Raw genomic sequence first — 12664 nt, forward strand, 5'->3', positions numbered from 1 at the left:
TTATCAAAACCTTATAAAAGGGAACAATAACTTCTATATCCCTGCTTGTTAGCATGTTCTTCAAAATCACATAATCTGATGTGCTGTTTTGACTGCCTTCACAATATGCCTTCCAAACTGCAACTCTCTATCCACAATCGCCCCAAGTCTTGCAGATGGAACTGAGCTGCAGTTTCCTGCAGCTCATTTCCATCAGTATAGATCACACAGCTTGTGATCTCTTTTAACCAAAATGCACCACATTAAACTGGCAGCCATTTACCTTTTCCCCATACTGCTAGTCTAAGTCTTACTGCAGAATCTCTGCATCACCTTAATTTACCATTGCTCTTCCCACTTTTGCATCATTAGCAAACAACCAAATATTTATTCTTATTATTATGGGCAACTGCAGGGAGTCCTTAGACTCATCAAGGGAGGCCCCAAATCATGTTCATCACAACTATTCGACATTCACACAGTATCTATCATACCTTGCCTTAAACTCATTCACTGTCACAGCACCCACCACAGACTCTGGCAGCTTATTCCACTCATTCACCACTCTAAAAGTAAAGAACCCAGCTCTAACACCCTTACTAACCACACTCTTGCCCAGCTTCCATGGATGTCCCCCTACTTCTCCCACCACCAGCCCAGTTCTCAAAAATATCTTCTGAATTAATCTTATAGAAACCCTTTAGTAATTTGGAATGTCTCAATTATATCACCCCTTTTCTGCCTATCAACCAATTTCTGCAACCCACAAATCTTCAACCTGTTGTCATATGGTTCATTCCATAGACCTGCTATCATCTTGGTCACTCATCTCTGGATCCTCTCCACCTCCTCCCCCCCATCAAGAAGAAACCCTGGCACCCATATCTGGACACAGTAATCTAGATGGGGTCTTATCAAGGCTCGATACAGAGGAACAATAACATGCCTGTCTCTGCTCGTTAACGTATTCTTCAGCAACCAAGTGATTTGATTAGCTGATTTGGCCACTTTTGCAATGTGCCCCCTAAACTTCAACTCCTTATCCACCAACACTCCTAAATCTCTTGCCTCATCAATTTCCTGGAGTACAGTTCCACCAATGTAGTAAACTGCTGCTAATCTTTTCACCCCAAAATGTATAACTTTACATTTTGCCACATTAAATTGACATCCATTCTCCTTAGCTCAGACCTCCAATCTATCCAAATTATCCTGCAAAATTTTGACATCATCTGCATTCACTATTGCCCTACTCAACTTTGCATCATCTGCAAACAAATGAACTGTTCCTCTCAGATCCTTGCCTATATCATTAATGAACAAATTAAACAGCAGTGGTCCAAGAACAGATCCTTGTGGCACACCACTAGTCACAGGCCATCTTTTGGACTCTACTACTGAATAAACCACTCTTGATATCTCTCCATCAACCACCCTCCTATCCATCTCACCAAACCTATATCCATCCCCATATGCTGCATTTTACTGATTAGAATTCCATGTGGTATCCTGTCAAAGGCCTTAGTAAGGTCCAGTAGAATCACTGTAAACCCATTACCCTTATTCAGTTCAGTCATCACTGTGTTATAATATGTGAGCAAGATACTGAGGCATGATCTACCCTTCACAAAACCATGCTGTCCATACAGTATCCCATTTTCATCTATCCAATAATGTATTTTCCTCTTGACTATTTTCTCCAAGACCTTGATAACGATTCCTGTTATGCTGATTGGCCGGTAATTTTCAACAGCAGCCTTGGAACCACCTTTATTCAGCGGAACTATTTTCCCCTCTTTCCACCCCCTTGGGACTGACCCAGACCTGAGGCTCAAATTAAACAAAATGGTCAAGGGCACTGACAATTCTTTAGCCGCTTCACGTATGACACGAGCTGGTATACCATCCAATCCCACAGATGTATTGATATTGAGATTCTGTAATAGACTATTTACCTCTACTTCATTCATCACAATTCCAGTATAAGATGTTGGTTCTTCCATTCCTGCAATGTCACCAGCTGGATGATATACTCTTGCAAAGTGCTCGCTCAGTAATTCCACTATATCTACTGATTCGGTTACCTCCCTACCCTCAGCATTTTTTAAAATTATTCTGCCATGAACATTTTTCCTTTTACTTGCAACATATTGAAAAAACTGTTTGGAATTCTCTTTAGCCTGCATGGCCAATATTCTTTCATAATCCGCTTTTGCTTTTCTTACCACCCTTGTTACCTTTCTGGCCTGAGCTTTATACTGTTCCTGCACCTGCTGGTCACCTTTCTCCTTAAATTCCCTCCATATTTCCTATTCTTTCATTTCATATATCACTGATGTACAAATTAAACAACAGAGGACTAAGTACTGAGCCGTGTAGTACAACACTAGTCACTCCTGGACTGAACTCCTCCATAAATCACTCTTTGATATCTCTCCATCAGCCACCCTCTAATCAAAATCACCATATTCATATATTCATATCCATTCCCATTTGTTCCAATTTATACAACAGAGGTCTATATGAAGCCTGTCAAATGCCTTTGCAAAGTCTAGCAATATCACTGAGTAGCCATTTCCCTCATCCAATTCGATTGTCACTTTATTGTATAAACTAAGCAAATTACTAAGGCAGACCTACCCTTCACAAAACCATGTCTTCCTTTATAGAGTATCATATTCCTATCTGCTCAGTCCTGATTTCTGTCTTTCTTTCACTAATTTCTCCAATACTTGAACCACCATCCTGAGTTGCTGATGATCTATAATTTGTTACTTCTGTCTTGGAGCCTCTTTATGCAGTGGGACTACCCCCCCCTCTCTTTCCACTCCATGGTCATCTTCCCAGTACAAAGGCTTAAATGACACATCTTGGTCAGAGGAGCTGATAATTCCCTTACACATTCTCATCATACATGGGTCAATATGCCTTCTAATCCCATGGTTGTGTTCACATTGAGGTTCTGCAATATCCTAAGCACATTAATTTCTTGAGTCTGTATTCTCCCATCAGTCGTATCTGGCACTGCAACATCAACACCTAGATGGTATACCCCTACAAAATGCTCACTCAGTAATTTAACTATTTGGTTTACTTCTGTTGCCTCCCTAGCTCTTTATAAAATCATCCTTCCATAGTCATTTCATTCCTCCTTTTACTTGCAACATAAGCAAAAGAACTCTTTAGAATTTCTTCTGGTCTCATCAGCTAATTTTCTCTCATAAATAGCTTTAGTCTTCCTTACCATACAAGGTATCTTTCTTGCCTGTGCCTTAACTGGTAATTAGTTTACGGAATTAACAATGCATATAAAGTATATTAATTAAAGGTAACTTTAATGAATAACTTCTATATTTCGGCACCGTCACGTTGCCATCTTCAGGAACGTAAAGATATGGTATGTGCACGCAGGCACTAACAAAAGCAAATGAGGAAGAAAGCAAGAAACTAATATTGTTCCTAAAGTCCTAATGGTGCCCTCTGGCGGGCTAATTTGGTTGTCTTGGCAGTTGGGCTGAAGTTCTCATAATGTAAGTCTCCCAAATTTGGGGTAGTTTCATGCACCCAAATTTGTTGAGGTTAGGAACATTTTTTAGAGCTGCTGATGATTCCTTGAATAATCTTTCGTATTTAAACTTGTTGTGGTGTATTATTTTTGTTTTCTTCCAACGAATTCTATGGTGTGTATCTAAGGCATGGTCTGCCAGCCCAGAGCGGCTGTACTGGTGAAAGGTAACTTTCACCAGTGCAGCCGTACATTCATTAAAGTTACCTTTAATTAATATACTTTATATGCGTTGTTAATTCCGTAAACTAATTACCAGTTATGTATGACCAACGTATAAGCCTTGCTACTAGAACCTGTGCCTTGTACTACTCATGGACATGCGGATCACATTTTTTTTTTTATATTTCTTCCATAAATAATTTGAAAGCATTGTTTTAGAAAACAAATGTGAAACTTCTTCCATGCTTAGTCTCAATACATTGACACCATTTATAAAATAATTCGCCAAGAAGGCAGTAATATTGGTTCAGCTCAGAAAACATTTCTTTTTTAGTGCTACCAAACATTGAAAGAATGATGGCTAGTCACAAATGCAGAGGTAAAAAATACCTTCCCACCATCTCTACTAAAGAGATGGTAGGAAGATATACTATAGAGCTATTGTACTCTTGTACAGAAACTAAGCATAAATTGCCTATTGTACTCATCTCTCTCTCTCAGCATATGCCTGGGCATATTTTCCATGGCTTCCCTAGCAATTAGGAAATAAATGCATTCAATAGACATTAGACATCTCTTTATTTTATATCCTGTTTGAGACATAGAGCCAATTTTCAATTGATCTTTAAACATCCTTCAGCTGGAAAACTCTGGATTTCTGTGACTCCCCTGTAGGAGTCACAGAAACTTCATAAGAACTTTTTATCTGAAGGATGAATTACCTGGTCTCATGTGAAAGGAAGAGTTTTTTCCTCCTTTGGTGAAACAGGCCAGAGAACATATGCAGCTTACACATAATACAAAAGAGTTTATAGCTTTGGTTGAAATTTCATACAACCTAATCCAACTCTATCTTAAAGTAGTACAATAAATAACACCCCCCCCTTCCAATCAAGCCGATATTTTTATTCAAGGTTTTTATCTTTAAAGCAGCACAATAATGATTGACATCAGTTGACTTATTGACCCCCCCCCCGAAGAAAAAAAAAGCAAATCACTGATGGGGGAAAAATTTTAGGAAGGCGATTGTTTAAATAACACTGAATGACTCGAGATACCTCTTGCCAGAAACACTATTTGGGATATAGATAAGGCTCTCATGCATCTGCAAGAATTCTTATTTTTGAGATTCTGGTTCTGAAAACATTATCTTTCAATTCAATATAACATTGCAAATCTTATTTAGAGGAGCCACATAAAAAAAATAAAACCAAGAAAAATAGCATCTATCATCTTTCAAATTATTTCTATTAGATCAAATCAGATCACTGTTGACTTCTCTTCACTTGTTTTTAAATGTTTTTTTAAAAGGTTTATCTTTCGATAACAATTACTGTGACATAAAGATTAATTTTTAATGATTCACTCCATGAAGGGCAGGAATATGAAGTCATAAATTCTTATACAAAACAGTTATAGTGATAATTTCATTTTTTTTATATTTGTATTTCATCTTTTTGTGTTTCTTTATTCTGAGAATATATTTTTATACTAAACAGAGTTTGACTACCCTCAATATTTTTCATACATGAAACTTTTTTTTTTGTACTAACTTTGTATTCCCTCCTCCCACAATTTGAAAATAAGAATTTGAATCATATTTCTTTTTTTCTTTATGATAATGAATTAATACATACATACATACATACATCTTCAAGGCCCACCTTTCCTAATTGGGTTGTGGGGGCAACAGCTGCAAGAGGAACTTCCAATGGTCACGATCCTCTGCCACCAAGCTCAGGTGTTCTGGTGGGATTCCCAAACGTGTCCACCCAAAGTTTTGGATATAATCTATCCAGCGAGTCCGTGGCCTCCCACCCTCTGGCTTGGCAAAGAGAGCCTGCTGAGGGAGCCTCTCTTGTGGCATTCTGACCAGGTGCCCATACCAACGTAACTGTGATCTCTCAACACGAGAAGCAGTGGTTGAGTATTGAGGGTTTCCTGAATTGCAGAGCTTCTGACTCTGTCGAGTCTTATTAGCCCCCGCAACCCCTCGAAGGAACCTCATTTCAGCCGCTTGGATTTGTGTCCGCATTCTTTCGGTCATTACCCAACTCTCATGACCATAGGTGAGGATGGGGACATAGACTGTATTGAAGACAGCCAGTTTTGCCTTCTGGCTTAATCCCGCTTCAATACTACCGAACTGCCAAGCTCCCGCAGTATTGAGCTTGCTAAGCCAATTTGAGTATCTAGCTCTATGTCCCATTTTCCATCATTCGTGAATATGGACCCAAGGTATTTAAACTTCTCCACCTGCCTCACGGGGACTCCACTTACATGTAGAGTGCACTGGGATGGTTGTCTTGAGACCACAAATGTTTCAGTTTTGGCCACACTGATCTTTATTCCTGCATCTGCACAAACAGCTACAAACCTATCCAGGGTCTGCTGGAGGTCATCTGTGGAAGAGCTAAGTAGAACTAGGTCATCTGCAAAAAAGCAGACGTCCAATGCTACATCTTCCAATTCTGACACACTCACTGCCTCAGTCTCCCTATCAATCCAGTCCATAAATATTATGAAAAGGAGGGGTGACAGAACACACCCTTGGCGGAGGCCAACGGAGACTGTGAACGGTTCCGACTTTGTGCTGTTTACCCTGACACTAAACTCTGGGCATTCGTACAGGGACTTGATGGCAGCTAATAGTTGGCCATCCACTCCATACTTCTGTGCTACTTGCCAAAGCTTATCCTGAGGAACCCAGTCATATGCCTTCTCCAAGTCCACAAAACATGTAGACATTCTTGGCATATTCCCAAGATTTCTCAAAGACTTGCCTTAAAGTGAAGATTTGGTCAGTTGTGCTTCTACCAGAACGAAAGCCACATTGTTCTTCCTGGAACTTTGACTCAACTATGCTCTTGCACCGTCTTTCCAAGCACTTAGCACACACTTTCCCAGGCAGGCTGAGCAGAGAGATGCCACGATAGTTACTGCAATCTTTCTGGTCTCCCTTCTTAAAGACTGGTATTATTATGCCTGTCTGCCCTTGCTGTGCACGATTTCCTCCCTCGAAGACGGCGGATGGTTTGCCAGAATACTTTGTTTGCATTTGCATAGGCCTGACACACTTGAGTCAGCCAGAGAACACTATCTCGATTTAAGGCTTTTAGCATTTCGGGCAGAATTTCATCATCGCCAGCAGCATTGCCCGATTTTAGCAATTTTATTGCTAAAGGGACCTCTTCTGCTGTGAGACTAGTCATTGCCCCGATCTGCACCTATTGGATGTCCACAACTGCTGGACCAGCCGGGTAAAGAAGGCTCTCAAAGTATTCCCTCCATCTGTGGAGGATATCCTTCTCGGTTGTTAAAAGTGCACCATCAGAGTCCTTAATTGCCCTTGCTGTGCACGATTTCCTCCCTCGAAGATGGCGGATGGTCTGCCAGAATACTTTGTTTGCATTTGCATAGGATGAGTCTAATCTTTCTCCAAAGGATTCCCAAGCCTTCTGCTTTGCTGTCTTTACTGCCTCAGCATACTGCAAATGCATCTCGGGTGACCTGACCGTAAGCCATGTTAGGTAGGACTCCTTTTTTGCCTGGACAGTTTTTTGGACTTCTTGGTTCCGCCAAGGTGTCCTTTTCTCACTCCCGTTGCCATGCCAGGTCGCTTTCTGCCTCAGCATGAGCGTGCAGAGGCAGTGACAGCTGTTCTGAACAGCTTCCACTCCTCCTCAACATCTGCAGTATGCTTGGGAATCTCTTTGAACCTGCAGGAAATGTCATCTGCAAAATTCTTCCTCACAGCCTCATTTTCCAATGTCTCCCATTTCACGCAGTATAGCTGCTTAGGCCTACTAGCGTTGATTGTAGCATCTGGTTTCTGAAGCCGTAGAGTGTGCACACAACAAGGTAGTGGTCAGTTGACAGTTCTTCCCCTCTTCTCACACGAACGTCCAACACTGAGGAAAATAGGTCTGCTGAGACTATAAAGAAGTCAATCAGAGATCTTTGTTCTAGTGTATCCCTGTACCAGGTATACTTATGGACTTCTTGGTGCTGGAAGAAGGTATTCATTATGGACAAGCTGTTAGTACAGCAGAAGTCCAATAATTTCAATCCATTCGAATTAATGTCAGGGGCGCCGTTCCTCCCAACCACACCCCTCCATGTCTGGTTATCTGTTCCAACATGTGCATTGAAGTCACCCATTAGCAGGACTGATTCCATGTCTGCCACCCTGTCAAAAGCAGCATCCACTTCCTCTAGGAAGGCAGAGTATTCTGACTCCAGATTAGGTGTATCCCCAAATGGGATCCACTCAGCAACACAGTCTGACAGCTGGGGGCTTGTGAGTATCTCCACACCTGCCTGAGCAGACATTGTTAGGCTCACACCAGAGTAGTAGAGCTTCCACCCCTTATCCAGGTCGACAGTTCCAGAGCCTCTCCTCTTGGTCGAAGAAAGCCCGACTAAGTCTAGCCGGTAGCGCTTGGCTTCCTCGACCAGTTCCAACTCCTTCCCTGTCAGAGAGAAGATGTTCCAGTTGCCTAAAGCCATAGTCTGGTGCCATTAATCATAATTCATAATCATATTGCTGGCCTGGTTGGCCGAATGGTTAGCGTATCTGCTCTCCAGCCAAAAGGCTGTGGGTTCGAATCCTGCTGTGGGCATGGATGTTTGTGATTGTCTGTGAAAATATTAGTGGTGGTGATGAGCAGTAAATGCCATTGGTATAGATGATGCAGTGGAGACGGAGAGCGGTAGAGTAGGTGCCCTCCCTCCCTCGATGAGTCTTTGGACTCCTTGGAGGTGTCATATATATATATATATATATATATATATATATATATATATATATATATGTCAATAATAATAATTACTTTTAAATATTTGGTTAAATTCACTAAACAGGAAGCCTTCACAAGAAAAACAAACAAACTTGCTTTCTCTCTCAATTTCAACACGAGAATTTTTACTTTGGTAAAACCTTTATTTCCATAAGTTGGCTTTTGTTAATACTTCATATTAATTTTAATTAAGCATAACTTACTTTCAGTAGTTTTAATAATAAAAACAGATATGAATCTTCTGAACTAATATACTGAATATTCGTTCTGCACAATTTACTTACCTCCTCCACATGGTGAAGAACAACTTGAATTAAGTAGCCTCCAATCAAAATGTGCAAGCCTCTTCTGATTGTTTCTACTAACAGACTGGTTGCCTTTATGAGGTATAACAAATTCAAAAGTCACTTTAGGAGCCAGTGACCCTTCACATAGTATCTGTTAGAACAAGAATATATATTATTTTGAGATATGTTTTTAATATGAATATGAATAAAAAATACTTCATAGAACATAACAATTTACCCGAACTCAGTTAAAATAATTCAAGTTAGTAAAAAGGTTATATTATCGGTGGTGGACACATACTTAGATGGTAGGTGAATTTTATCACTCATTGTGATACCACCATCCCGTAATTGGAGGAAGGACTGAGGTGGCTTGAAAAAGTTTCATGCTTGTTGTCTACAGCAGGGCCAGATTATCTAAGAGTTAGTTCCATGACATTTAGGACCATTTGGAGGCAGCCCACAATCTCAATCATGAAAACACTGTTTTGTTATTTTTAAATTTGCATATTTTCTCGAATTTAAGGGCAACAGAATAGTACTTGCCTATGGGCAACAATATATCTTGAGTTCATGAAAACACTTGTTTTATAGGGTATTATAGGTTTGCATCATATATTATTATCTGAGACCTCCAGTGAGTCAAGGACTCATTAAGGGAGGCTATAAATCACCCAAACCAGCTATCGTACTTTCCCTTAAATTCATTCACACTAGATGCACTCACTACCCCTAAGGACAAATTATTTCCCTCACTCACTCACTGCTCTCTGGGAGAAAAACCTGGCTCTTATCCCTTTCTTGACTGTGAATAAACTTAACTTCCATGGATGCTCCCGTGTCCTCTCCCACCTTCCATATAACAGAAAATTTCATCAGTTGAAATCCTATAACACCCATTCAAACATTTATAGATCTCTATCATATCACCAGTCTTTCTCCTGTTAACCAGAGTCTGCAATCCACATACTTGCAATCTGTCCTCATAATCTAAATCCCATAATCCAGATATAATCTTAGTAACTCTTCTTTGCACCCTTTCCACAGCTTCTTTATCCCCTTCAAACCTGAGAGACTAAATCTGCACATAGTAATTCAAGTGTGGTCTTATCAAAGCCTTATAAAGAGGCAAAATGACTTCCTTATACTTACATGTCAAGGTTCGCTTCAACGTAGCAGTTATCCTCTGAGTTGTATTTGCAACTTTTGCTATGTGACCTTTGAACTTTAAATTCTTATCCACCAATAACCAAGATCCCTTGCCTCTTCAGTTTCTTGCAGCATAGCGCTGATAATATAATATGCCTCTGGAACTCTAATCACGCCAAAGTGCATGACATTACACTTACTAACATTAAACTGACAGCCATTTTCGTTTGCCCAAATTTCCAGTCTATTCAAATCATTTTGTAATTGCTGAATATCAGTAGCATCCCTGATTTCTCTGCCTATCTTCTCATCATTGGCAAACAATTGCACATCTGATGATAGACCCTGCCTGATGTCGTTAATGTATAGATTGAACAATAATGGCCCAAGTACTGAACCCTGAGGTACACCACTGGTTATCTTAAATTTGGCAAATTCACACATACTGTATACCACTTTTTGATATCTATCTGTCAACCATCTCCTGATCCAAGTCAAGATATTATATTCCAATCCCATATTCTCCAGTTTATTCAACAGTCTTTCATGTGGTATCCTATCAAAATGCCTTAGAAAAATCCAATATTATCATAGTGTATGCATTCCCTTTATCCAACTCGGCTGTAGTATTGTTATAAAATATGAGCAAATTGCTAACACATGACCTTCCTTTAGTAAACCCATGCTGTTCCTTGCAGAGTATAGCGTGTTTGTCTACCCATTTCTGTATATGTGAGTTCTTACCAACTTCTCTAAAATCTTCGCTACCACACCAGAGATACTGATAGGTCCGTAGTTAGACACATCAGTTTTTGCACCACCCTTGTACAATGGAACTATCATACATTTCTTCCATTCCTGAGCTGAGACTCAAGTTATACAAATATGTGAAAGGCCTAGCCTATTCAGCTGAATATTCCTTTAGTAAATGGGCAGATGAAAGTTATGCAGCAGCTCTTCAACCTCATTTTCATGAACCTCTAACTCTTCATCCAATGTAGCAGTAGCACTGTGCACCATGCAACATACACCAGTCGATATATCTTAGCAAAGTGAGCACTCATTAACTGAACAATCTCCTTAGCTTCCGACAATCGAGTACCATCCGTATTCAATAAAGTTATACTTCCACATTTATTCTTTCTTTTGCTTGCAGCATAACAATAAAGTCTTTTGGATTGCCTTTAGCTTGCATGGTCAATTTCTTTTTCATACTCTGCTTTAGCTTTCCTCACAATACTCATTATTTTTCTGGCCTGAGCTTTATATATTTCATAACTCCTCTCACTCTTATTTTCATGATATTCTTTCCATATCATCAACTTCATGTGGATCTCTTGCTTAATAAGGTTGCACATGCATTTCACTACCAACCTATTGATTCTTAGAACACTAGGGATACATTGAGATACTGCCTAATTCAAGCACTTTTTCAAAGATTCCCATGCATTGCTAACATTTTTCCCATTCAGTAACTGTTACCATGAGACCAAAGATAGTATTCTCATAAGTTGATCATGATTTCCAGCTTTGTAGTTCAGCATATTCTTTTTTATACTTTAAAACTGGGTAAGCAGCCACTTCCACTTTCATCATCGTTGGTAATTGTGTTCATGTCTATCAATTTCCCCTCAGTCCTACATCATTAATGTACAAATTAAACAGCAGTGGTCCAAGTACAGTGCTCCACAGTACATCACTGTCACAAGCCTTCTCCTGGAATCGACTCCATAAACTATTCTCTGAAACTGTCCATCAGCTGCTCTTGTATCACCCGCTTCATATCCATCCCCATTTGCTCCAATCTGTACAAGAGTTCCATGTGATATTTTCCTGTTAAGTGTTTTTGTAAAGTCCAGTTGTATCATAGCCATTTCTTCATCCAAATCAAATCACTTTATTACAAAAAGTGAGTAAATTACTGAAGCATGACTTACCCTTCACGAAATGATCTTCTCTCACATCTCATTCCTCTTAACCCATTCCTGAATTTTATCTCTCCAGTACCTTGGCCATTCCTCCTGAGAGTCTCCCCTTTTTTCGCTCCTAAAAGGAGTGAAAAAAGGGGAGAAATACGAGTACGCTCTAAGCTGAAACTTAATTATACTTCCTACATTCATGTAATGGCCAATGCACCCATTATCTGATATGATGGAATGAGTGTGTGTGTGTGTGGGGGGGGGTGTATCATGGTACCATCCCTTTCCCTGGAGCATTTAACATTTATTAAGAAATCAAAAATAAGAAAATTTATTAAAGAAATCATATATAAGAAATCAAAAAGCCTCTTATAGCACCATTTTTTGTTAATGCAGTTTAAGAAGGAATTCTTTGGGAAATTATTTTTATTAATGTTAATGCAAAATTGGAAGAATATCACTGGTTGCTTATTTAGTGATTAATTTATATTGACGTATGGGAATGTCTTTCTGTAATACTCCATATACCGTATTTATATATTTATTTATAGTTCTTTGCATTATTTAATGGTTCGGCACAGTGGATTTGGGCTATTCAACAAATGATATGTCACACAAATTACAATAAGTAAATCGTCAATGGCAAATGACCGTGTGGTTACAGGCTGTTGTCAAAAAATCGGTTACGTTTTTTTTTTTTTTCAATGTAATAGCGCTGTACATTAGCGACCAATGCTCACTGAAGGGTTTAATATTTATAATCGTATAAACTATATCATACGATATTTAAAAAGTAAATATTTT

General features: G+C 39.4%; 1 protein-coding gene across 2 annotated transcripts in view; it reads right to left on the reverse strand.

Annotated features, from left to right (window-relative positions):
* Positions 1–12664, reverse strand: part of LOC150110262 (A disintegrin and metalloproteinase with thrombospondin motifs 16-like) — a 127808-nt gene that overhangs the window by 35553 nt on the left and 79591 nt on the right. For both annotated transcript variants that reach the window (XM_090398724.1, XM_090398731.1), the window contains one exon: positions 8790–8943. In XM_090398724.1, coding sequence (XP_090254850.1) covers positions 8790–8943 — 154 coding nt within the window. The remainder of the gene's footprint in view (positions 1–8789; positions 8944–12664) is intronic.

The sequence above is a fragment of the Typopeltis vanoorti genome, chromosome 1, assembly GCF_054136105.1.
Source record: "Typopeltis vanoorti isolate ZY-2024b chromosome 1, IOZ_Tvanoo_1.0, whole genome shotgun sequence".
Taxonomy (NCBI): Eukaryota; Metazoa; Arthropoda; class Arachnida; order Uropygi; family Thelyphonidae; genus Typopeltis; species Typopeltis vanoorti.